Source organism: Heliconius melpomene, chromosome 10 (assembly GCF_056956725.1).
Source record: "Heliconius melpomene rosina isolate 202511_hmr_F chromosome 10, ASM5695672v1, whole genome shotgun sequence".
In the NCBI taxonomy this organism is placed as follows: domain Eukaryota; kingdom Metazoa; phylum Arthropoda; class Insecta; order Lepidoptera; family Nymphalidae; genus Heliconius; species Heliconius melpomene.
This window is the reverse complement of record NC_140398.1, coordinates 2,015,768-2,041,717: the sequence shown is the minus strand read 5'-3', so window position 1 is coordinate 2,041,717 and position 25,950 is coordinate 2,015,768. Positions and strand designations below refer to the sequence as shown.

The 25,950-nt window shown below is 30.6% G+C and overlaps 2 protein-coding genes across 4 annotated transcripts in view; both read left to right on the top strand.

Annotated features, from left to right (window-relative positions):
* Positions 1–19,144, top strand: part of LOC146535129 (protein Wnt-5b-like) — a 48,359-nt gene extending 29,215 nt beyond the window's left edge. For both annotated transcript variants that reach the window (XM_085191871.1, XM_085191870.1), the window contains 6 exons: positions 4,184–4,440; positions 6,656–6,836; positions 13,781–13,892; positions 14,412–14,514; positions 17,502–17,659; positions 18,007–19,144. In XM_085191871.1, coding sequence (XP_085047997.1) covers positions 4,184–4,440; positions 6,656–6,836; positions 13,781–13,892; positions 14,412–14,514; positions 17,502–17,659; positions 18,007–18,204 — 1,009 coding nt within the window. In that variant the 3' untranslated portion in view covers positions 18,205–19,144. The remainder of the gene's footprint in view (positions 1–4,183; positions 4,441–6,655; positions 6,837–13,780; positions 13,893–14,411; positions 14,515–17,501; positions 17,660–18,006) is intronic.
* A 986-nt stretch (positions 19,145–20,130) lies between these two features.
* On the top strand, positions 20,131–25,133 carry LOC146535128 (uncharacterized). Of its 2 annotated transcripts, none has more exons than XM_085191867.1 (6): positions 20,131–20,315; positions 20,796–21,542; positions 21,845–22,017; positions 22,567–22,668; positions 22,952–23,071; positions 23,982–25,133. In XM_085191867.1, exons 1-6 carry the CDS (start codon positions 20,283–20,285, stop codon positions 24,190–24,192), a joined length of 1,386 nt encoding a protein of 461 aa, XP_085047993.1. In that variant the 5' UTR covers positions 20,131–20,282; the 3' UTR covers positions 24,193–25,133. The 2 variants fall into 2 exon arrangements, with proteins under 2 accessions (XP_085047993.1, XP_085047995.1); XM_085191869.1 differs by having other exon boundaries at positions 20,152–20,682.
* The last annotated feature ends 817 nt before the right edge of the window (positions 25,134–25,950 follow it).

The window sequence follows — 25,950 nt, the reverse complement described above, 5'->3', positions numbered from 1 at the left end:
TATAATTTTTAGCACAATTAACTCTAAAATTAAGAATAATTAAATTAAGTCATTATAAACTTAAGTTTCACCGTCCGTTGGATTAAGTCCATATGATTCATAATCTATGTATAAAATAAAATAATATAAACCTATATCTCTCCCTACATTGAATATATTTGCAAAAAAATAATTTAGGGTGATAAAAAACTCTAATACGAATAGAGTATTAACTCTATGATTTTTATTCATTTGTTGTCTCAAATATTTTTGGATTGGACGGATTTGGATGATTATTTTTTGTTGTAGAGCTATTACGGCCTAGGCAGAACACCTAATGTAGAACATGAATAGTCCCGCTAAACTATAAGTAAAAAAAAAATGTATCTAAAGTTTTCAAGCATAATAGCCGGTGTTAATATAAAAAAACTGGTCAAGTGTGAGTCATACTCGCCCACCAGAGGTTCCGTACCAATTTCAGGATTGTAGGTCAACGGGGAGTACAAATTATAAAAGTTGACATAATAAAGTTATATGCACAAATGTTGTATGACATGAATTTACTGTAGATCCAAGGGAAGTTTTTTTTTTAAACCCTTTTTACCTGCGCTCCGAGGAACCGGAGACCTAATGTTTGATATTAATTTCAGCTAGATGCTGCCACGCGACCTTTTACATAAGTGGTTGATAGACTTAGACTTAGAGAATTAGTACATTAGCAAAGATTTCATGCCTTTTTTCGTTTGAGTTCAAAGGTCACAGATCAGGAATGTAGTGGCGAGGGTCCTAAAGTCTACGCGAACGAAGTTGCGGGCAACAACTGGTATTAATGTAAATTGAAAATAATGTACTAAATATTTATGTTATTTTAAAAATAGCATTCGGAACTGTAATATGGGTAGATTAGAACAGTAGGTATATTTTATTTTATTTTATATTTGAATTACAAATAATATGATGTTATCACATGAACATATACATATTTATGTTGACAATTCCATTGTTATTCAAAATTTGAAAGTGGTAACTAAGTTAAAATGGATCAGCGAGCAGAATGGAATGGATGGAAAAATAATGCTATAAAAAACAATTACCATATTTATCTGAAATATTAAACATGAAGTTTGAATAATTAAACAGTGTCATATCTTTATAAATGGTCTGAAAACATGCAAGACATGCAATTTTCGTTAGTGTTTTGATGTGAAAGGAGTGAACTAGTAAAATGCGTGTACTACCAGTATTATTCTTCCTTTGCCTGAGTGTTGTTACACTCAGCGCCAGCGATCTAGCAGTTGGCAAAGTAGGTCCTAATGACGTTATATTATATCACGAGACTGTAGTTCCAAAACAAGTTATTCCGTTGAAGTCAAGTAAGTACATAATATATCCAAAACATAAAAGTGATGAAAACGCTACCATTACGGCCATTTTCGTTAAGGACAATAGGAAAGATGGTACCGGCGGCAACCCCTACATCGTGGAGGGAGGTGTCGGTCAGAAATTTGTGAAGATTGAGATGAGAAGTCGTGGTCTACTACGTATTGCATACAATTCCACTGTTACCATATATGGAAAATATTAAATATCAGTTATTTTTTTATTTGTAATTATTATTGGGTAAATATTTGTACCTAATTGTTTTTATAACTTTTGTTTTTCAATTTTTAAGATAGCTCTTATATTATAAAATGTATTTTTGCACACAATGTTTTTTTTTTATAATATGTATTTTTTAATAAAATTGTATTTTATCTATTTGGATATAGTGTTTCTCTGTTGTTATTTTTTTTATCACTCTCCTCCCGCTTCGTTGTTATTCATTTTCACTGGCTGACTGTCTTTAACAAAGATTTCTCTTAAGAAGCCATCTTTGTTAACAGACACACAGACCTTGTTAAAATCCTATAAATTCTTTATAGTAGTAAATACAAATATAATCTAATATATATCAGAATAAAACTAGATTATACACTATATATATAATGTTATAGGTACTACTCATAATTAAGGACTAATACACTTGTTAGTGAGTCGAAGACATTGGATTTTTACAGAATTAAAGCAACCATAACTTTTTTTCAACCCCTCCGTACATTTCCTCGAGTGGAGATCGAACCCACTACCAGTAGCATTTATAATTACACACTTCTGCCCCTGCGCCACGACTGGTCTCTCATCAATCATAACTAGTAAGATTAATAATAACTCATTTCAACAGAATATCTCAAAATTATTATTCTAGAAATATCAAAAACAAAAACCTACAGACAATTAACTAAAAGAAACAAAAAGAAAATTGTTTTTCCAATGCTAACGACGTTTCATATTAGTTGACTGCTGAAGACCGGAGCGTAATTTATTTTCTTATTAACCTAGAAACGTTATCAAATAATTTCTCGCTATTATTTCTCAACATATCAATATAAATATTACACAGAAATTTTGATAACGCGTGTAAAGTGTTTATTTTGAATGAACTTATTGTTTCCTTGTATATTTATTGTAGAATTTGAAAACGGGAGGTTTTAATATAAAAAAATCAATTTAATATAATTACGAATGCAAATACGAAGTTTGTGGTTTCTATTACCACTCGAAGAAATTATGTGCAAGTTCGTAATGCCTGTCATACTAAATTGCTTGACTAATATAACAGCAGGTAATTAATTTATGTTCTTATAGCTCAGAGAGGTTATCTGAACAATTCTAGTATAATTAAAACTTTTAACATTTAGAATCCCAGTGCAAAGATACTTCATATTTATTAATATCATCATCGCTCATTGTTCGCCTCGTTCAGAGCCGTATATCGTCTGACTGTAATCACGACGGTAGTGGGTTCGATTCCCACTCGAAGTAACAAATTTATTTAATTCTCTGTCTCTAGTAACAAAACAAAATGCGGCGTTGAAGCCCGCCATTCATCTCGCGACGCCTCGAAAATAGGCCAGAAAATGAGGAATGGAGTGACTAACAAAAAAACTTGGTTACCTTTTTCTACTCTGCTATATGCAGGATGCAGATTTGCATTTTGTTTTCACTAAGCAAAATTAAAGTAATTCATTCCCACAAGTAGAAATCGAATCCACAACCATTGTGCTAACATTCAGACCTTGCACCACTGCGACACGGCTAATATTTCCTCCATTATTTAATTAAAATAATTAATAAAGTAAAAGTGACTTACTTAATCAGTAAGCCGTTTCTTGCATAGATGCGTCCTATTAGGTTCCCTCGCATCGTGCATAATTTATAAAGCAGTATCGTCCGGCTGATGTCATATAATTAAGTTCTTTTGATAACACGACGCCGGCTATCTGTTGGCTTGGAAAATATTTTAAAAGATATCACATTATGTTTTGTTTGTTTTGGGATTCTTAGGAGCTTGTGAATTAATGATATTTTTTTATAATTGGAATACAACTTTGTTATATTAACATTAGTTGTAAGTTATTTTAATCTTGCAACATCATATTTTTAGCTGTATGTGGCTTAGAATAGGAACACCCTGGTACTGTTAGTGTCGTAAGAGAGTGGGGTAGTCACGTCGCCAGCAATGGCAACACGCATGGGCAGACTCGACCGGATCGTTTCCATCAAATGGAATCATTTAAGTTACTTCTGACATATGGCCTTTCTATATAAATGGACTATCCAACGCAAAAATTAGTAGTTATTGAGATTATAGCGTTCAACCAAACAATCATTTCATTATAATGGTAGTATAGTAAAATAAACGTATCTGTTATAAACGCAATATATCAAGATTACTCTATTAGATGACCACCGTCCTATGTATTTGAAATATCTCACAACAACTAGATGTTATCTTTCCTTAATGAGTTACTTTGTCCCAACTCACGACTTATGTCACGGCTTATATTTCACTACACTAAATATGTTAGATAAAAAACTTTTTCGTTTTTCATTATATTAAAGTAATCAATCTACTTTGATTTATCTGTGATGATAGTATCAGAATTACATGTAATCTGTAGGTACTTATAATAGAGTACATTCTTTAAAACCATTAGAAATCCTCTTTAAACATTTATAAAGAACAAAAACACCATATCAAAATTGATTATAATTACTTATTCCATTAACTACTTTTTCTTAATAATATTAAATAATAGCAAAGATTAATTATAAGATTTTACAATACCTAATTTTATACATTTCTCTTCTTCCTTTGTTACAGCAACATGGGTCTCCTAGAATTCGAACAATGGACAAATCAATCCGAGTTATTCTCAGATAAGTCTCGAATGTGTTCGAAGCTACGAGGTTTGACTCCCGGACAGCGTAGAGTGTGCAGGCGGCATAAAGACCACATGCCAGCTGTAGGAGATGGAGTGAAGCAGGGGATAAACGAATGCCAGTACCAATTCAAGGACAGAAGGTGGAACTGTACTGTTACACCGGATGAAACTGTTTTTGGGCCTTTGACGTTGATTGGTAAGGAATTTTATAAGATAAATTTATTTTTTCTATTTTCTTGAAGCCGCCTTGAAGATAGTTCTTTTGCGCATTGAACGATCGGAAGGAATCCACAATCATCAACAATAATTTAAGTAAGAAAAATTTGAACAGTTAACTTCAGGGCGACCAGAACTCATCGACCGGACTGTACCCATAAGAGTTTAAAGTAATTGGGTTATTTTAATAAAAAATGTACTTTTTCTTTTCTCAGTCATTTTTCCAGTTTTTTTTAATATATTTGGCCTAGAATCAAAAATATTAGCTCAAATTACTCGCCTAAGTACGAAAAATGAATACAAATACAATTGCAATTATTGCTTATTGCAAATTGCAAATGCTTATTACAAATACAATTATCACAAATACTTATTACAAATACGTCATAAATAAGTGCACTAAGTTGTCGTAACTAACATAAACTGAAAATTTACTTGAATATAATTCACATGTTTTCTCACATAAAGCAAAAATATTACAAGAACATTCCACGGACCGGGAATCGAATCCAAATTCACCACAATCAACCAATTTGTAACTGTGAACTACTATGAAGTACTAACAATAGATAATTAAAATAAAATTCTAATACTATAGTTCTAATACTTTGAGAAGATATGGAAAAATCATCCAAACGTCGCTTATCAAGATAAAATGACCATAAATTTGCGTAATCGGAGGCGAAGGCATTCGTTCACATTGTGTGTCCAGTAAAAATATCGTAAAAACAGTTTATTATATAATAGGAGACCATTTTATTATTCTTTTATATTGCTTAAGTGTATTTGATTCGTTTTTGTTACTACGTAATAAGATATTAAATGGAATAGTGAGAATTACTATCTAGTTGTGGGTATTTATTCCAATTACTTTCGTGGCCTGGTAACAGTAATAATAAACATAATAAACTGAAAATATTTTCATAACTATATTTAATAAATATTCTTAAAGTTCAAGCGGGCGAAGCCGCCCAGGTTGGCTAGTGTTATATAAGAGGTGCAAAAAATATAACCAATTCCAGCTGTTTGCGTAGACTTGAAGACCAAACAGAGTATAATCCAAGAGTTTTCCGTTCCCGTAGGTATTTCGAGGAATCTTTATATGCTCTTCTACACCCTCCACCCGTATCTACATGCTAAAATGTAATTTTCTAAGTCCAGTTATATATAGAAAAATTATTTACTTAATGAGTAAAATTTTTTAAACATACCAAAAAATGTATACATTCCTTTTTTTAGAATGTCAAAGTTTTTACACAACTAGAAAGTTTAACTGAAAAGCTCTAAATCTTCACTAAGCAACGTCGAGAGCACCAGTCGACGTCAACTGATTTATGGCGTGCCTCTCGCTCTTGTTGCTCTTGTTTTTGCAAGTTTATTTTTATTTTGGTTCAGCAAAAGAGATTTTTAACAAAAGGATTTTATTTTATATTTCTATTTTATTATGTATTTTTGCTATTGATTTACGCGGGTTGTGTAGTGCTAGGTCAAGTAAAATGTATGTGTAATTTTGATACAAAATAAATATTGAAAATATTAGATGTTACAGCCATTTTTTTTATTTATCAGTCAAGTTAAATAAGAATCACAAAAAGCACCAGGCTTATTCGCACTCTGAGAAGTCACTTAGCATTTAATTAAAATTCATTTTATAGAAATACGGAATTTATTTTTTATTTTTATTTTTTTAAATTAATATCTGCATTAAAATAATTGATATATTTATTTTATTCATAACTTATCGTATGATAAATTGTAATTTAAAGGTTTTTGTCGGGCACTCACACAAATTCAAAGCTCAGCTTATGCCTCGCTGTAGCAGTTTTTAAACAATATAAACAATCCTAACTTTACTCGTAGCTACGTATCAGTACGAGTTAGTATGTCACTGCTCCTGTCAACAAGTTGACAGACCGAGACACGCACAGCAAAAGATCGTGGTTAAAGTGAAAAGAATCCTTAAAAATGCGTTTTTTCATTTTGTCCTTTTTACATTAGAACTAGGTCGGACATCTCGGTAAAATCGTTTACAGGCTGCAAGATTTTTGAAGTGAAAGGACTTTAAGACCAATGTCTAAGGAGTCCAAGAGATGAAAAACCAAAATGAAAACAAATGGGTACGGAATGTAATACTAGGTTCACAGGTTCCTCGTCTACTCTGTTATAAAGAAAGCACTTTATTCTATTTCTTTCAGCTTCTCGTGAAACAGCCTTCACACACGCTATAACAGCCGCGGGGGTGTCCCTGGCCATATCCCGGGCGTGTCGCGATGGGAGGCTGTCGTCTTGTGGTTGCAGTCGCGCTTCTAGACCCAAGCACTTACATAATGAATGGGTCTGGGGCGGTTGTGGTGATAACTTAGAGTACGGTTACAAGTAAGTGGAATGTGGTTCTTTAATGGTTATTAAAGAAAATGTTAAAAGTGGAGAATAAAAAGGTATTTATTAGAGGTACTTATAATACTAATAGAGGGATTCTAAATACATTAGTTTCTAAACAAAATATTAACTATCTATGTACAAAATATGAATTTCTCAAAATTTTTACAAATATCCGTATTGAGTGACGGAACTCAATACCAAGCTCCACGTGTCTACTAAAATGGAAATAATTTAAGCCAAACAATCCCCTGAGTGAACATCGAACCCACAACAACCGTGTTTACAACGAGCCGCAATAGCCACGTTTTAGTTATTCTAATATGTCTGAACTGTAACACACAGGTTTTTTCCTAGTACCTAGATAAAAATTCCTTTCTACTAGAGCAAACTATAAACATCTTCAACGGTTTATGCTACCCTTGTACCTACAACTATGTTTCAACTAGACTTCTACATCAATTCTAGAATAGAATTTACAGCGCAGGCATAAAGCTTCTTTCTTTTTATGTAGCCCTGATACAATATTATTATTGGATTTAAGTCCATACGGTGAATGAAAATTTTTATATGCTTGCCTGGTACTTTTGTGTTAGTAGTGAAGAATGGATTTATCATCTTATTTTTCCCTGAAATTTGGATTTTTAAAATTTTGATTATTATTTGAATTTTTCATAATCATTATTTTTGTTTATTAATTAACTTTATTTTTTTTTGACAAATAAACTACGTTCTTACATCAATCAGTACAAATATTATATATTTTTTTTAAATTAACTTTAAAATTCTACACACGATTTAATAATTAAGATATAATAAATAAATATAAATTAATAATTGATATATATATATACGTTTATTATACAAAAGAATAAAGTTAATTAATTATTAATATTATCGTTAAAAAAATAACACTTAAAAAATATTTTAACATATTAATTAATTTACCAGCTTAGTTGCGTTGTCCACTAGTTTACTTAAAAAGTAAACAACTTGCACAGGTAGAACCACCTGCCACACCTCGTACCTGTGTACCAGGACACCAACATTACATAGAAGGTATATTACACCTGCAGGATTTTCACAATTCTTGGGTATTTGTGTGCCATAAAGCCTTAACTAAGTTACCTATGAGTGTGTGTGAAAATGGGAGGAGCTTAATTTTTCCTCTTCTCACTTTAACTTTTCTTCTATGTCAGAGCGAGAAGTATTGATAATTCCTATATATCTGTCCCTTTCTAATGCAAATGTTTGTAATGTGTGCGTGTATTTTCGTAGTATTGCGTTATCCACAGGTTTTAGTAGTTAACTTGTTACTTTATAAAAGAGTGAGATGGAAAATAAAGTTCTATATCTGTCGCCCTCTAATGTAAAGTATATCATTGTGTGTGTCATTTTAAAATGTAGTTGTGCAAAGGTAACCTGTTTCAGTTCAAAGGTGAGAGATATAATGATATCCTATCAAATCCTTATACCCTAGTACCCTAGGTGAGATGTAAGACAGGTGAAAAATGCACCTGTTAGCTTTACGGTGGAAAATTGACTTAAAGGTAGTTCTGTTACTTTTTAATTTTTATTAATAATCTGTGGTAACAATTATTACAAATATTGGAAACTCTTTTGTGAATTATTCATTTATTTCGCAAATTTATTTTTATAATAATAAACATTTAATTAAAATACTATTTAAAAAACACATGCGATATTTTTTTTCATTAATAACTTTCATTTAAAGTAATGAAATAAATATAATACCTTCAGGTATAACGATAATGATAATCAGCTGTCAAAATCGTTTCACAAGTGTCAGGCCATGGTTTAAGACAGGTTTGGTACTAGGACTACAAAGCTTTGTAAGAGTTTTCAGTATAAGGGCTGGGTTAAGTTGATATTGTGGTTTTTGTATTATTAATTCTTAATACACTTTATTTGTTTTAACTCGTTTTACCATCTACTCGCTGTAGCATCCAGCTGGTCTGATGATAGAATTGGAAGGTGGCTGATGAAATCTTAGACTGCCTTCTTGTAAACATATCAAGTTTGTGCTGTACATTTAAAAATCTCTAAAAAAATTAAAAAAATCTGTTAAAAACTGCGTGTTGTTAGTTTTTTTAAATCGTATTTTTTTATTTACTTTGTACACATGATTACACCGCTTGTAAGTTATTAATAAATAATCACAATAAGAAAAAAAAATCTTAATGAAAATAATTGAATCTAATTATGTATGAACATTTTTGAATAAACACATGAATGTTTTATGAAAAAATATTTTGTATTTCCTGTATATCATATATCACTTTCTCGTTGTATTCCCCGCATGCAGCAGTGTAGGCAGAGGCAACCTAGTGTTAAGATACTCCGTTCCCTACTTTCCGCCGAATTCCGAAAATACGAAATTCTCTACCCGAGAGGTGCAAATAAGGCGCTTTCGACAGTAAATAAGTATTGGGAAGTACATTTTTTTTTCTTAACAGTAACTTACTTACGAGTATACTAAATACTAAAATAAAATAATATTACAATTAGCATGTAAAAAATGATAATATATTACAATGTAAAAGATAAGACAAATATCATGCTTATAAAAAAGATAAATATAAAATGTCGATATGGCTCAACCCTAAATGTAAAAAGTAAATAAGAAATTATCCAAAAACGGCAATAAAAACTTTTTTAATGACCACCGTTTACGGAAAACCATGAAATTTTCTGCATATTTTCTATCTGTAATACTAGGGAACCAAAAACGTTAAGATGGTTAAGAATTCTTATATAAAATATATACTTTATACACAAATTTCTACCTTAACTCTTAAAGGGTAAGAGCGATTTTAATATAAAGGGTCCTATCAAGCGAAATGTAGTGTTCTACGTTTTACGTCTAATTGCTACGGGGGATGCTACGTAGACAATCATGGCAACGTCACCACGCGTTTGAGGTTGTAGTACCAGGAGACTATGAAACGCTAGGAAGATTCAATATAACCAGACATTTATAGGCCCCGCCTCCTGATCGTTAGAAAAGCCAGAAAATTGAAAACTTTATCGGTATTAGATTGGCGCTGTACTCGTATTTTATAGTTTCATCGCAGTGTTTCAAGCTTTTGTTTTTATTTTTATTATCTATCTTTATTAGTGTAAATTAAACTTTACAAAGAATTTCAGAATCTCGAATATTTTTAAATATTAGGATCCACCACATGCTGTGTACGGTGGGTGGGGCTAAGCTAAACTATGTTGCGCAATTTTTTAAAATTATTAAATGAGGATATTTTGTAAAAAGAAATTAGAAATATAATAGGAAGATCACGTGTGTCTATAGGTCTTAGCATAAATATTATATTTGTGCTAAGACCTATAGACACACGTGATCTTCTGGTTCCTTAAAAAAATCTCATCGAAATCGGTCTAACCGCTTGAGAGCTGTAACTCTGTGTCTGCTACACACAGTCATCGACGTCACTCTCATATTCAACACGCATTTTCATATTCAACACCATAATTAATATGAAAATGCTTTTTGCGTCGTTGATTAAAAATTACAATTATATTACAAAAAAGGCTTTTTAAGAATCAGTCATTACTTAAATGTGACAATAAACAGAAAAAAAACACCGTAAAACTGCGAACAAAGTTTGAAATTCGAATTTAAATTTCAGTACGCCATGAGCTTTCAGAGTGTGGACACGCTCGGCCTCGCTCTTGATACATCGCAAAATGCTGCTTTGAGAAAATTTTTGCTTGAAAATACCAGAGGTTCATAAGACGGTTGTAGTTCTACTAGTATTGAATAAAACGTACATTTAAATATATGTGTGTAATATATTCATTTATACGTGTGTGTGCGAACAAGGGCTGTTTTGAAGTCGTAGAAAAATGATCTAACTCTGTTATTACATTTTTATCGAAATATCCTATTTATGCTTATTTTTTTTTAAATCATACATTGCTCTGATTTTTTTTGGTTTCAATATTTTTAATATACTTAAATTCATAGTGTATATATAATTCTTTACATTTCCTGTCCTGGCCAATAAAAGAAATCTTTGTAACAGTCTGTTTTTCCTGTCTGGTCAGAGATGAAAAAAATGTATATCACCACTTGCAAATGAATAGGGCATCTCTTCACATGAAGCAATTGAAAATTTCTAATGCATGAAAAACTTGTCAATATTTTTGTTTATAATTTGACAGCAAAATATGTTTTAGCCGTAATTCTGTCTGCTTACATAAAAATTTCTATACCGTTATTATTAATTAATATTAAGAGTCCTTTTAGTTTCCTTTTAAAAACGACGAAGCTTTCTTGACTAAGATTTTTAATTTTCGAAAGGAAAGTCATAAATAAAAAAATGGTATATGATTGTAAAAATGGTTTAGTATAGTAATAAATAAATAATAATAATAGACTTAGTTAGGCCACTTTATCATCAGCTGAAGAAGCTTTTTATTAAAGAAGAGGGGGGGAGGGGGGCGTCTGATACTTTTTAACATTTTTAAAAAGCGTTTTCCCGATATTTCGGCCGTTTGAATTTTCTTTACACGGATATCATAAACGGGAAGAGGTCCAAAGAATGTTTGGAATCCTGTGGAAAACCTTTTTTTACTTCATAAAGAAGATTTTCCCGCATTTGAGCATTTTTGTTGCCAGGCTAGCATAGGTTTGTAGGAGGTATATTGGAATTTGGGAAATGGTGAAAAGCTTTTGTGTTAAATATTCTCGATATATTCTCTTTTTGTACTCAAAGCAATTATTTTAAATATATGAATGAATTTAATATGTATATGAATAAAATAGTTTTAATGATTTCAAAAAATATTATTTTTAATACATGTGTAATTTAGTCAATATTTTAAATTGAAACTTTTGGTCACAAATATCTCTTCTCTGTGCGTTTATACACGCTTATCTCAGAAACGGCTTAAACAATTTAAATGCAGTTGTTATTACTGTTTATTGGCAAACTATCTGTTATGTTTTAGTGTGTATTTTATTTAAATAAGAACATAAATAAAAAGTTATATCAACATTGTACGACTAAATATTAGCTTAAACTTTAGTTTTTAATATATAGGTGTTATGTTTAAAATGATAATATTATTAAAACATGAAAGTAACTCAGATTAGTAAATAAATAATAATGTAGTACAAGCGGACGAAACCAGGAGTGGGTCCCTAGACGAGTGTCTTGACACTAAATTCTCTTTCATAAATATAAAATATTCTTTACACCCGTTGAAATATTCTTATTATTACAGATACTCAATGTTTACTACACGTTCTGTCTCTCTCTCTCTCTCTCTCTCTCTCCGATTAAGCAAAAGAAATAAATATTGCTAAGATAACAGTTACGTTAAATATAGCGTATCCAAAAGAACACATTCATAATTGTATCAGAACAAACTCGGCGCTACCGGCGCTAACTGAAAGTAAAAGCCGGATATACAGAAATGTACTAAACCCGGATAAGCCCGGTTGAACCGTGTTAAACACGCTTAAATCCGTTATCATCTACCAGGGCAGCATAAAACGATGAGGGTATTTAATCCGATATACCCTTATGGCGGACCCTCCCCCGTACTTTTGTGTGCGGATAGAAAGTGAGCTTTAAGTCTGTGTACGATTTTTATGAGTAAAGTAATAAAAATATTTTTTTTATTATACGAAACTATTTGAAGTTTTTTATAGATTTTTATAATCACTTAATAAATAAATATTTTACAGGCATATTAAAAGTTTTCTAGAAATAATAATGTTAAATTTATAAAAAACTGACTCCTATCACGTTAAGTATAAAGTCGCATTTTGAAGACTCTTAAATAATGCTACAAATCGATATCTCGTAGAGCTTTCGTAGCAGTGGGCGTAGCCAAAATGAAAATGTGAAAACTATTTCTATTTCACTCACTTTTGTCGAAATGGTATATATGTGTATCTCTTTCTAATTTCTCCTAACTTTTCCGTAAGTAAAGTACCAGGAGTAACATAAAAGTATGAGAAAAGTTTGAATTTGAGTGAACTAAGCGATAGTATAGTTTATTTGTAATCCCTATTAGACTCCTCTCTTTATAGGAACTTTTATGTTATAAAATGTTAATAAAATGTTATAAAATGTAAAAATATTTTAAGCTTTATCTATATACTAGCGGACCCGGACGCGGCTACGCCTGCTTGAAATATAAGAATATAATTTCTATAGAAATATAATTTCAATCTAGATGAAATGCTAAAAGTGACTATTATATTTATTTTCATAAGGATGAATATCAAAATGACGCGGTAACGAACGCGGTCGCGTAGCGACGACGGTTGTTATTAACATGGCAGAATAAATTGCATGTCAAATTAGAAAGTATTTTAATTTATTAGTACATATGTGTAATGTAATGTTATATAGCCTATAGCACTTCTGAAGAATGCAGCTTTCATACAAAACAAAAACAATGTAAATCGATCCAGTAGATCCAGAGATCTTAGCGTTCAAACAAACAAACAAACAAACTCTTCCGCTTTATTATATTAGTATAGATATAAAATCGAAAGGTCACTCACTCATCACGAAATCTCAGAAACTACATGTGCAAGGAATTTGAAATTTTGCATAGGAGTTATTTATAGGACGTAGATGCACGCTAAGACGGGAATTTACAATATTCGACTTCTAAGGGGTTGTTTTTGGGGTCGAAAGTTTGTATGAAACTTCGTTACTACAAATGCTAGGAATCTCAAATTTTGCATAACGTCACTAGGACGTAGTCATGGAGACAGAAATTAATAATAACATATTTCACGCGGGTGAAACCGCGAGCGGGCCGCTAGTACTAAAATAAAAGTATATTTCATTTCTGGATCATCTGCAAATTTAGCGCTATAAAAACAAACAATTGTATCAATATTTATTATTATTTTTAATCATTCATATTGTCTTTCTAAACAGATTCACAGAAGGTTTCGTGGATATACGTGAACGAGAAAGAAAAGTGAAGCGCGGGAGTCGCGAGCAGGGGAGGCAGCTTATGAATAGGCATAATAACGAAGCTGGGAGACGGGTGCGTGTTATTGAAACGGGATTCTTCGTAATATCTCAGAGTTAAATATAATTTAACGATCCGTATATTACATTTCATTTTATTTTGTTTTTCATATATAAAGATATTATGTCCCACATACAGAATAAACCCTATGTATTCTACATATTCTTTATACTTTAAATAAGTTTGCTAATTCCAGTGATTCCAATTCTGGGTTCGATTCCCATCCAAAGAAATGCAATATTTAGTTTCAGATTTGACAGCATATTTAATTGTCGTCTATAATTAAAATTAATTAGCTTCACAATTTATCCTGCATATAGCAGGGTAGGCAGATACCTAAGACACTGCGTTCTCCGCTTTCAATTTAAGAACCCGCATGTCGAATGTGGCGAAACTCAACGCCGCACTTAAAAATTATACAATCCCTCGAGTGCGAATCGAACCAACAACCATCACGTATACAGTCAGATACAGTTTCATTACGGCACGAGTGCCACCTCAGTCCCTCGTAATCGTTAAATGTTTTCATAATAGGCGGTCATTAAGAAGTCCCGTGTGACGTGCAAGTGCCACGGCGTCTCGGGCTCATGCAGCTTGATCACCTGCTGGCAACAGTTGGCGACTTTTAGAGAAGTTGGTATGTATTAAATATTAAAATAAGTAGGTAGTTGTGGGTTCGATTCACACTCGAGAAAATGAAATATTTCATATTTGCATTTTCTTGCTTTGCAACTTACAGTGCCTCCATAACACGGAAAGTGGGGATTAGGGTAATAATAGGTTCCCTCTGGCTACTCTGCTATTTGCGAGATACAACGTGAACCTGGAAAAAAATCTTATATGTACATAACATTTCATATTCCTATACATTTTATTACACTTTGACATGTAGGTACTGACGGTACATTTAAAATTAAAACAATCTTAGAGAAAACTATATCAGTTTTATTAGTAACCTATCAGCTTGTTACTAATATAAATTCAAATTGTATTTTAAATGGATAATTATTTATTAATTAAATAATTGCTATATTTTTAAATTCAGTAAAATAAATAAAACACAATATTTCGCCTTAAAAATCGCTGTATCTAGAAAATACGGTAGGTATGAAAAAATATATGAATCTTCTAAGTTTAAAAGAATGAAACAAACATTATTAAAATACAGTCGTTGTGACATAATGTTATTATATTATGATAATTTTATTAAGTTGGTTGGTTGCAACGCAATCAAAAGCCAAATTAATATCGATATAATAAAACTTAAACCCAAAATATCTTTAAGTAAGAGATACTTGATATATCTCCGGACCTCTTACAAACATACATACATACAATATTAATATAGAAACGTCTGGAGTAAATCGTCACCCATATATATTCTCACAAATAACTCTATTAGTGCGCCATTCACAGCAGAATCCAAATACCAGTTAAAGTAAATAGCTTCTATTGTACTCGAGATCTGATATTAGGTGGTTAATGAGATCTATTAATTCTCCTGTCGTCCCATGCTGCCCTGGTACATTGAATTCATTTATCGAAATGTCGCATGGCATTTATTTTGGGCTTGGATTCCGTTGGATTTGAAGTATACTTTTTTCATTACATAAGTCAGTCATTGCATTTTACTTATTAAGTCTTCTTTTGCGGTATCCCAATGGCGGTCAGAGGCAAATTGGGAATCTATTAAGACTCTTCCGATCCCCACTTTCCTTCTGCCAAGTTCTAAAGATATTGCGTGTTATAAGTGGCGGAACTCAGTGCCGTGCCTTGCGTTTTTACTAGAAGGAGTTAAATATTTCGTTTCCTCGTGTGGGAATCGAACCCAAAACCTGTCGTATTTACAGTCGTACGCTTGTGCCCCTGCGCCACAACTGGGCTGACTGGCTTTAAAGGTTGTGGGTTCGATTCTCACGTGAGGACATGAAATAATTTATATTTTATTATTTTTGCTCTTTAACGCGAGGCGTTAAGTTCCGCCACCCAACAAACAATGCGTTCAGAATTTGGCGGAAAGTGAGGGACGGAAGTGTCTTAATGGAAACGGAATGTCTTAACACTTGGTTCCCATGTTCTCTCTATTTACCCTGCTTTCATTATTTTTTAATTATTTCTTGATTCAAATCTTTATTTATTTACATGCACAATTCGAAATGAACCGTTTCATTTAAATTGTCTTTACATTGTTCTTTAGATCTGATATCGAAAGCTAATGAGAACTATTAATACTCCTGTCTTTTTGTACTTAACTTAACTCTAATCTAATAGGTATCCCGCACATAGCAGGGTAGACAGGAGAAACATGGGATCCTAATATTAATTACTCGATTCTATATTTTTAAAAAATAAATATATTCTTATCTATTCAAAAAAGACAATTAAAAACACTAACAAACTCATATATAACAATAAACAAGTTAGAAATATATTTAATAAGACATTAATTATCTATATCTAGGTATCTTAAATAATACTTAACTTTCCGATACCAACACGGTAGGTGAACGTTAAGCCAACGAAATGAACTGGCTGTTGCATAAATTAACTTATTTACGTCTCAAGCTATCTCCCGAGGACATAATCTGACTGTGAATACTTTATTATGCTCGACGGCTTAAGGATAAAGCTAGTATGATATTACTTTATGTACCACGTGGCTTAGTGGTTGGCTCGTGTGATTATCACAGGTTCAAATTTGTATTTGGGTTTTTGTTCAAGTTAGCCCGGTTTGAGATAACTTGGAAACAACATACCAGAATGATGAAAAGAAAATGTAGAATATTTAATGTCTTCGAGTGAGAATCGAACCCACAACCTGTCGCGTTTACAGTCACGCGGTTGTGCCCCTGCGCCACGACTGGCCTCTACAAATTTGATAACAGAAATTTATATTTATTATTATATTAATACATATAACGCTTTAAATAAGTATGTATATCTTTTAGCTATATTATAATTATTTTTTTATAACCCAATATTGGTGTTTGATGGTGCCTTTTACACATTAGATTTCGCCGACTTACTTTAGTTATTTTTTTTTAATGTGGGACTCCTATTCATTTCACTCACTTAATAAATACTAAATTAGTTGTAAAACTTACAATTATAAATATAATTGAAACAAAATTATCATATTGTCGATAAAAGTTAAAAAATAAATTAAAGCTCCATATTAACGACATCACACGGGTGGCAATATAAATCAAAAAGACCGCCAAGGGCATAATAATAGAAACATTTCCAGACATTGCTTATTTATTATCACTGCATACTAATAACAGCCCCAGAACTATTATCATGTTCAATTTATTACCTATAGTTGAATAACTTTATCAACTTTTATTTTTATCTGTGACAAGTTATTAGCTAGTGTTGTGCTATTAGCGCTTAGGAAAGAAAAAGTTTTCTAAAAAGGTTTTCTTATTTTTTTTTTATCAAATTGTTTTTATTACGTTTGTTAGATATTAAATTTTATTGTGTGAAAACTGTATATAATCTATAATAATTCATGTTAAATTTGTTTATACGCTACTTCTATAATTACCTATAGTATTTAAAAGCCATAGACAATATAAAGAGTATACAAAGTATTTAACTATTATTATTTTTTTTTGGCTATAGGGGATTATCTTAAAGATAAATATGAAGGGGCAACAGAGGTAAAAGTGTCCAGACGCGGGAAGTTACGGCTATCCAATCCAAACTACAGTCTGCCGACGTCCCAGGATCTCGTCTACTTGGAAGATTCACCAAATTATTGTATTCGAAATGAGTCACAGGTAACAAATAGTTATATAAACACTATAATTTTTAATATTTTACGAATTCTTTGTTAACTACAATGAAATCGTAATAAATATATCTATGAACTTATTATTTTTAATCCGTATTGCCAAGAATAAAAAAGTATTTTTTGTTTTTTATATTCTTATTTTCTCTTTTTTTGAGTTATTAATTAATTATGGTGGACATTAAGATATAGTGTAGTAAATTCATATTCCTGTACTGTAAACGTAAAAACAATCCGTAATTTAAATTATTTACTTGTAGGTATTTATGATAAAAAAATTCACGTCTTTTACTTGATAACTTGAACAATTAATAAATAATTAATTCTTAAAATCAGGGATCTCTGGGGACTTCAGGCAGAGAATGCAACAGAACCTCAGAAGGTATCGACGGGTGCGCGCTCATGTGCTGCGGTCGAGGCTACAATACTAAGAAGATCGTAGTTAAAGAACGTTGCCAATGCAAATTCCATTGGTGTTGTAGAGTAGATTGCAATACATGTGTAAAAACTATGGAAATATATACTTGTAAATAATTTTGTAACAATTAAAATTTTTGATCTGATCTCTCAATGTTATAAGTAAAAATTGTAATTCAATTGTAGATTAGTAGTAGCAATAAAAATGTACATTGTTAAATAAATTGTAGTAGATAAGTATTTAATGACGTCTCAATACAATATTTTATTGATATTTTAGAAAAGTTTTTTGTAGTCTAATAATTATTGAATGTATCTAATATTAATTAACATCACTGTAGTATATTTTAATTAATTTATTATATATTTAAATTAGGTATATGCGAAAATGAATTAATCACGATTATTAACTATTGATTTTGTTTTCAAGTGAGGCTTTAATTTTTCTTTAATATTATGTGGTTATGATTATTTTTATATTGTGGATGAGATTAGAATTTTCTCAACATTACCAGTATTAAATTAGCAATGTACCTACATTATGTGTCGAATTTAAGTTTGATTGTAATTATTGCCTATTGATCTATAAGATTTATTTGTACATATATTGTTTATTTTAAATATAAGTTATATAAAGTTTTCACCTACTTGTATATTATGCTTCCCACCCATAAAATTCAGTCAAATTAAAAGTTTACATAAATTATTCACTAGCTGACCTGGGGGGCTTCGCCCGCTTGAACTTTATGAAAATTTATGAAATATGTTCATGAAATTATTTTCAGTCTAGGGGGTGAATTTAAAAAATTGGTGCCGATTTAAAAAAACATCCATATAAACTTTCAATCCCTATGTGATCTACATCATGAAAATAAACAACTGTCCCAATTTCACGTTTCTACCATCAGCGATTACGGCTGTGTGTGCGTCATAACCTCAGTTAGTGGGAACATCTCCATTTATATATATAGATTATGTAATTTATATAATGAATACTCTATGTAAAGGTAATTTTCATTTATAAATATTTAATAAAATGATTATACTAAACCCATTATTGTGCTGTTTTATTTATTGTATAAATTTACACAAATCGAAAAAGTACATATAAATTATTAAACAAACATCAGGTATGAAGTCGAAAAGCAGTGGCGTAACTAGGGGGGTGCGAGCGGTTGCACCAGGCATCGAAAGGAAAGGGGCATCAAAGTCGATGATCACTTTGTTTTTTTTTTTCTTTTTTAGACCTTAGACCATTTTAAAGGGCATCAAGTCCCCTAAGCCGCACCGGGCATCAAAAGGAAAGGGGCATCAAAGTCGACGATCACTTTGTTTTTTTTTTAGACTTTAGACCATTTTAAAGAGCATCAAGTCCCCTAAGCCTCACCGGGCAGCAAATACCCTAGCTACGCCACTGTCGAAAAGATGGTCCATACATTCGTGACTTCTTCATTCTTTCTCAATTATTTAGGTACATGAATACTTTTACAACACCTTTTACCTCAAACCTTGTTAAAACATTTACCTTAAACTTTAAATCTTGTAAAAATCCACATTACCTCAAGGACATTACATTTTTTAAAAAATCTACTTTCTCGGGAACAGAGTGTCTTAACACTAAGAGTTCAGTTTCCTCTGCCTACAGCGTGAAGCTGATTCATTGATTCTACTTTCTTTCGTTTAAATATAACACCAAGTTGAAGACTTCATAACTAAAAGAAAATAAAGAAAAACATCTGTTCTTTCTGTGGTTATTAAATAGTTAAAATAAACATTTGTTTATTTAATATAAATTTTACAAGTTATTGTGATTTTAAGTACAATCTTGACCACGTGATTCAAATCAATTTATAACGACTATAGGCAACAAATAGTACAAATTAATGGATACTATAAAAAATATTTTATGATCAAGGCTTCTATCAACTATACACATGTGTATAATAATTGATTGAAGGAAACAAAAACAAAATTGAATCAGAGGACAAATAATAATTATTGACTATGGTTCATATTTGTCTATGGCCAATATTCGTAGTGTGTATATGTCAATTCGAAATTGTCAATTGTTCGATGAAGGCGCCATCTTTTTTCATTCCTGTTGTTATTGTAAATTTGTAATACGTATAATTTTTGTTCAAAATTTACCACTGAGATTCTAATTGTTAACTTAAAATATATAATTATTTTGAACTATGGGCAGAAAATCAAGACCCAAGCATCGTTCTGTAAGTCTTCATTGCAAACATGCCTTCTATTATTGTTTACTAAATTTGAAAAATACTTAATAAATTCACTTTTGCAATTTCGATAAGAGGTTAAACGAGTCGTACCGACGTCTATTTGTTCTTAAATTATGTTTATAAGTTTTTATCACTATATTTTTATATTACTGTCTTGATTCTTTAAAATAATCAATTGTTATATTTTTATAAATGAGAGGTACTTAAATGTAAAACGTGTAAATACGTGTTATGAGAAATAAATCAGTCTTGGTCGAGACTTTATTGTTTTACTACATAGTAGCGGTGGGATTTGAAACCACGCTATTTCGGACTGGTGGCTCCTAATAAATTCATATTATAACTTCATAAGGTAAGAACAGTACAAGATGATAGTGTTATACTATTTTCACTAAATATAACGAAATAAACAAAGTTACTGCTCTTCTAAAATGCTACAATAACATTTACTTAATTTACTTTCAGAGAATTTCATGCTCTACATCAATAATAAACATTTACAAAAATAATAAAATGGCGAGGAAAAGAACTAATAAAACAAACAAACAAATAAAAAAACTATTTAATCAACTTCGACATGAAAGTGAAGTGACTGATTCATTTAGCTCTTTAAACAATACTGTTATAGAAATAGACAATTCAATACCACATGCAGATAAAAGAATACAAAATGTGGATAATAAACCTGATAATAGTTTAATTGTAATTGATGATGATGATGATCTTATTGCAAATAAGACACCCTGCCCCATTCACTGTTCTACACCTATAAGTAGTAAACATAATTTAAATGAACCAACACATAGTGGAAGTAACAATAACACTAAAGTGGCCCAAAACTTTAATAAAGACATTGAAAATTTAACAAAAGAAATCAACAACAGTTCTTATTTAACCATAGATCTTACGACTGATAGTGGTTTAAATATGACAAAGCAATCTAATATAATAATAGACTTAGCTAATTCCACTGAATCTCAAGACTGCTTAATATCTGACGGTACTTTATCTATGAGTGGAGATTCTGATGTAACAGTAATTAAAACTAAAAGAAAAAACAATGTCAGTAATAAACAAATGAGGAAATTTGCAAATGGAATTGCTAATTTGGATTCGTCAGAAAGAGGCAAGCTATTAGAATATATAGCCAGCAAAATATTCAATGGATGCAATGGACCTAACACCTCTAACAATAGCCTGCATAGTTTAATTGTAAGTAAACTTTAATTTTTCTCTAAAATGTTCTAAAAATAACCATATTTTTATATGATACCAAGCTATCCAGGTGAGTCGTGGTGCAGGGGTAAAAAGTGTGACTGTAAAATTGATTTATTGTGAGTTCAATCCCTACTCAAGGAGGTGAAATATTTATTTAAATTTGTATTTCTATTTCTTTGCTCTGGTGTCGAGGCCAAAGACGACATTAAGTTCTGCTACTCAACTACAATTGCAGAGTTGTTATATTAAAATTGGTATAAAAAATACTTATATATTACTTAAATATATTATTTTAGCATGGAGTAAACAGAGCAACAGAAACAGTAGAAGATACATATATAAAGGATGTTATACTAGGTCGAGCCTCAAGAAACAGTATAGGCAGTAACATATATAACCCAGAGAGAGACATTAAAAATAAAACAGGATTAAGAATGATTGTGATTGATGGTAGCAATGTAGCAATGCAGTAAGTATTTTAAGTCTAATATCAATAAATGAAAATACTGTAGAAAATCATTTTTGTAGCTGTTATAATGTTGCTTTGGGATGACATCTGACTAAATATATGGTTGTGGGTTCAATTTCTACAGAGGGAGTAGATTATTTTCGTTACTCAGCGTTTATGGACAGTGTGCTACGGTAATCTTTACTCAAAACAAAAGTTTCATATTTAGGCAAAAATTGGAAATATCCTGACAGTATATAAAAATCTCCGTACAGAGATGCTAACAACATAAATAAGTTGTAACAAGCATATAAGAATTTCATTGTAGCTTGATGAGAATGTTTGACTTAGTGCTCAGAGTGTTTGGATAGTTTCCAAGAGGCATGGATTCAAATCCCGCTATGTTCAATTTTTTATACAATTTCTAAATAAGTATAAATAAATACATTTTATTTTACAGAAATATCCTTACATCATTTATAATACAATTATTTACCTATTATGTGTTTATAATATATTTTTTCACAATATTTATTGATTTTTTTTAATTTTATTTTTTTTTATCACCAGACATACAAAAGGAAGAATATTTTCAGTGAAAGGATTAAAAATCTGCATTGATTATTTTGTTCGACGGGGTCACGTGGTTAAAGCGTTTGTGCCACATTTTAGGTAAATGATATGGCAATATAATAAATCTATTGTTTTTTTTAGATTACTGTGTATTTTGTGATTACATATGTAGAAAATGTAGATTTTTTACTTTATGCTAAGTGACGGAACTAAACACCAATGACCGAAATAAAAATATTAAACCCACAACGTTTACGCCGTCGCGTTTACAGTATTTTATTTATACTTAACATATATATAAAATGTATAAATAATTTTTAATTTACTTCAAAAATTTTGTATATGGTTACATACATTTTTAAATGTTTCTCTTTATTTCCAGATGTAAATATGGAAAGAGTACAGACGGAAAACTTTTAGATCAGTTAGAAAGACAAGGCCTAGTCGTATATACGCCGTCGAGGGAAATACAAGGGAAAATGATCAATTCTTATGATGATAGGTTAGTTTTACTATTTTAACATAAATTTATTATTATTTTTAGATTATAAGATGACATAACATTATTAAATATTTATTCAGTACTAGCGGAATAGCGCGGCTTTGCCCGCTTGAACTATATGAATAGTTATTATAAATATTTATGAACTTATTTTCAATTTTTAATAGGATTGATAAGAATATATAAGAGGAAATAATCAAAATAAACCGAAAAATAATAATAAGTAATAATAAGACATAAGTAAGGGAAATAAAATTCTTAATATTAGAAAAAATACCTGAGTAATCAAAATGAACAAACCAAATAACTAAAAGTAACTAAAGGAAATTGTTAATATTAAAAATAATACCTCTAACTATTTAAAATGTACATTTATATACAAGAAACAAAGTAATAAGTAAATGTAACTTATGGATATTAGAAATAAATCCTTAAGTATTTATTAGAATGTTACACAGTAAACAATAATTTCAATTTAGAAGAAATGTCAAAGGTGACTATTATATTATTTGATAAGGATGAACACAAAATTATAGAAAATATATTAACAATAACATAATACATTTAAATAAATTCATATTAATACTGAATGGTGGTGGTAATGGTTACTTTGGCTCAAACTTCAGATGAGAAAGAGAGAGAAGTCAGCGAATGCGATGTAAGCGTTCAGAAGGTATTTTGGGCGACATTTTCTTAAAACAACGAATTTGCTTAGCGACGGTTTTAATTAACATGTCAGTCAATAAAAGGCTATGTCCATCTTAAGACCTAGACTTAAGAGTATCTCTATATGTAATTTTATGACTATCGGATCAGCGGTTTGTCCGTGATTGCGGCACAGACAGACAGACATAGTTACTTTCGAATTTATAATATAACTTTCATTTATTTTTAATTTCCATTTTTCTAGGTATATAGTCCAATGCGCGGCCGAATTCGACGCGGTCATAGTCTCAGGTGATAACTATCGGGACTTGCTCCGAGAAAACCCAAGATGGCGACACGTTATCGAAAACAGATTATTGCAGTTCACGTGGGTCGGCGACATGATCATGTTCCCCAGGGACCCCTTAGGTCGGGACGGACCTACGCTCGAGAACTTCCTAAGACATCCATCTTAATAAAATTTGTGTAAATATATTATATTAAACACCAATAAATGAAAAAAAAACAAGATGGCTGCCCGCCATTCACTATCGATATTATGATAATGTTACCGTTAAATAATATTTATATACAATAAAACAAAAAGAAAAATTAACAAAAATATTATCATGATCGAAACATATTGATTGATACGATATGATATAAATATCTGAAAAATCTTGCTTATATCTTTATAAGATTTTCTTTAGATTTTCTTATATAAACAAAATATGCAACATATTTTTCGATATTTTCTCAAAAAAGGTTATTATTGATTATTATTATATTCGGAGATTGTAAGATTTTTTTATTTTAGTTTTTTTATTATTTTATAAAATTGTATGTGATAAACAAAACAAATAGAGTAACATAGACTTGTATTGGAAATATGCAAAATCCATAATTTAAAATATAACTTTTTAAATATTTTGATTTCCATTCCATAGTGAATTTAGTGGATTATTATAATGAATATTTATTTTACTAATTCATTATAGGATTCAAATCGAAACTATGAATATAATGTTGCAGTAATTTTCTTAAAATTATATTTACTTAATACTGTTATCTACATATTTTTTGAAATGAAACATTTAAAGCTGTTTTATTTTATATAATATTATTGCTTTAATATGTTTAAATGTCCCATTTCAAATATTAAATTTATGTATGTATATAAAATAATTATATTATTTTGCTCTTATACTTATTTTAGAAAATAGATTTCGTAAAAAAATGTAAATATTTTGTAGGAAGACTTTCTTTTTATTTGGGTTGTTAATATATTTTCAATTTTACTTCAAAAATTGGAAATATAAGTCTTTTAAACCGAATATTATGGATATTTATTTGATTTTGTTTATTTGTTTTTCAATTTTTTATAAAAAATTAAAACTATTTTTCTTATTGTTGTTTATTTATATTTTATCCTGATCTTATATATGATATGCAAAGATTAGTTATGTTGATATAAATCATAATAACTAGATTAATTTTGTTGCTATCTTACTAAATGTTTATTTATATTTCACCGTGATTCCTTATACTGAATATTATTTAGTTCCATTTTAACCGACTTTTGTAAAAAAAGGAGGTTATCAGTTCGACTGTATTTTTTTTTTGTAAATCGCTTTCAACTTTGGAGGTCGATCTTGATTTGCTGTTTTCATTCACGGATTACTAACAACGTAAGTGTCTCGCCCGTGCCTCTAATAATATCCATAAATTTCTTGTCGGGCTTTATAGGAAGTTAATATCTCCGTTTTTGGGCATGTTTCTGAGTTGTCCAATGTTCCAGTGGTCTGATTATAAATAGAATAAATTCACAACAACAACAATGAAGGCTACTCGGTCTGATGTAGTATATCTGGTTAGACAAAAAGCAATATTAGGTCCATACTAACATTGCTTTTTAGCAATGCCTTACGCTAAGTCTCGCTCATAGGCAGAGGAAACTTGGAATTTTAATATTAAAACACTCCGTTAACATTAAGACACGTCTTTTGCCCTTCACTGCCGAATACGCGAGGCACTTGCTGGTTGAGTGGCGAAACCCAAGGCCGCGCCGTTCTAGAGCGAGGAAAGCAAAATATTACACAATCAGTCCCGTTTATAGTCTCATGCCTTTTATTATTATTTTTTACATAGGAATAGCAACTTTATAAATATTTTAATTATGCTGTTATAGAGGCCTTTTACATTACAATAAATATAATAATGATAATATGAAGAAA

Excerpts from the sequence above, each read along its gene's own strand:
- LOC146535128 (XM_085191867.1), top strand. The coding sequence starts at position 20,283 with ATGGGCAGAAAATCAAGACCCAAGCATCGTTCT. Across the intron at positions 21,543-21,844 it reads ATAGCCTGCATAGTTTAATT|CATGGAGTAAACAGAGCAAC; the intron begins GTAAGTAAACTT and ends ATATTATTTTAG. Across the intron at positions 23,072-23,981 it reads ATCAATTCTTATGATGATAG|GTATATAGTCCAATGCGCGG; the intron begins GTTAGTTTTACT and ends CCATTTTTCTAG.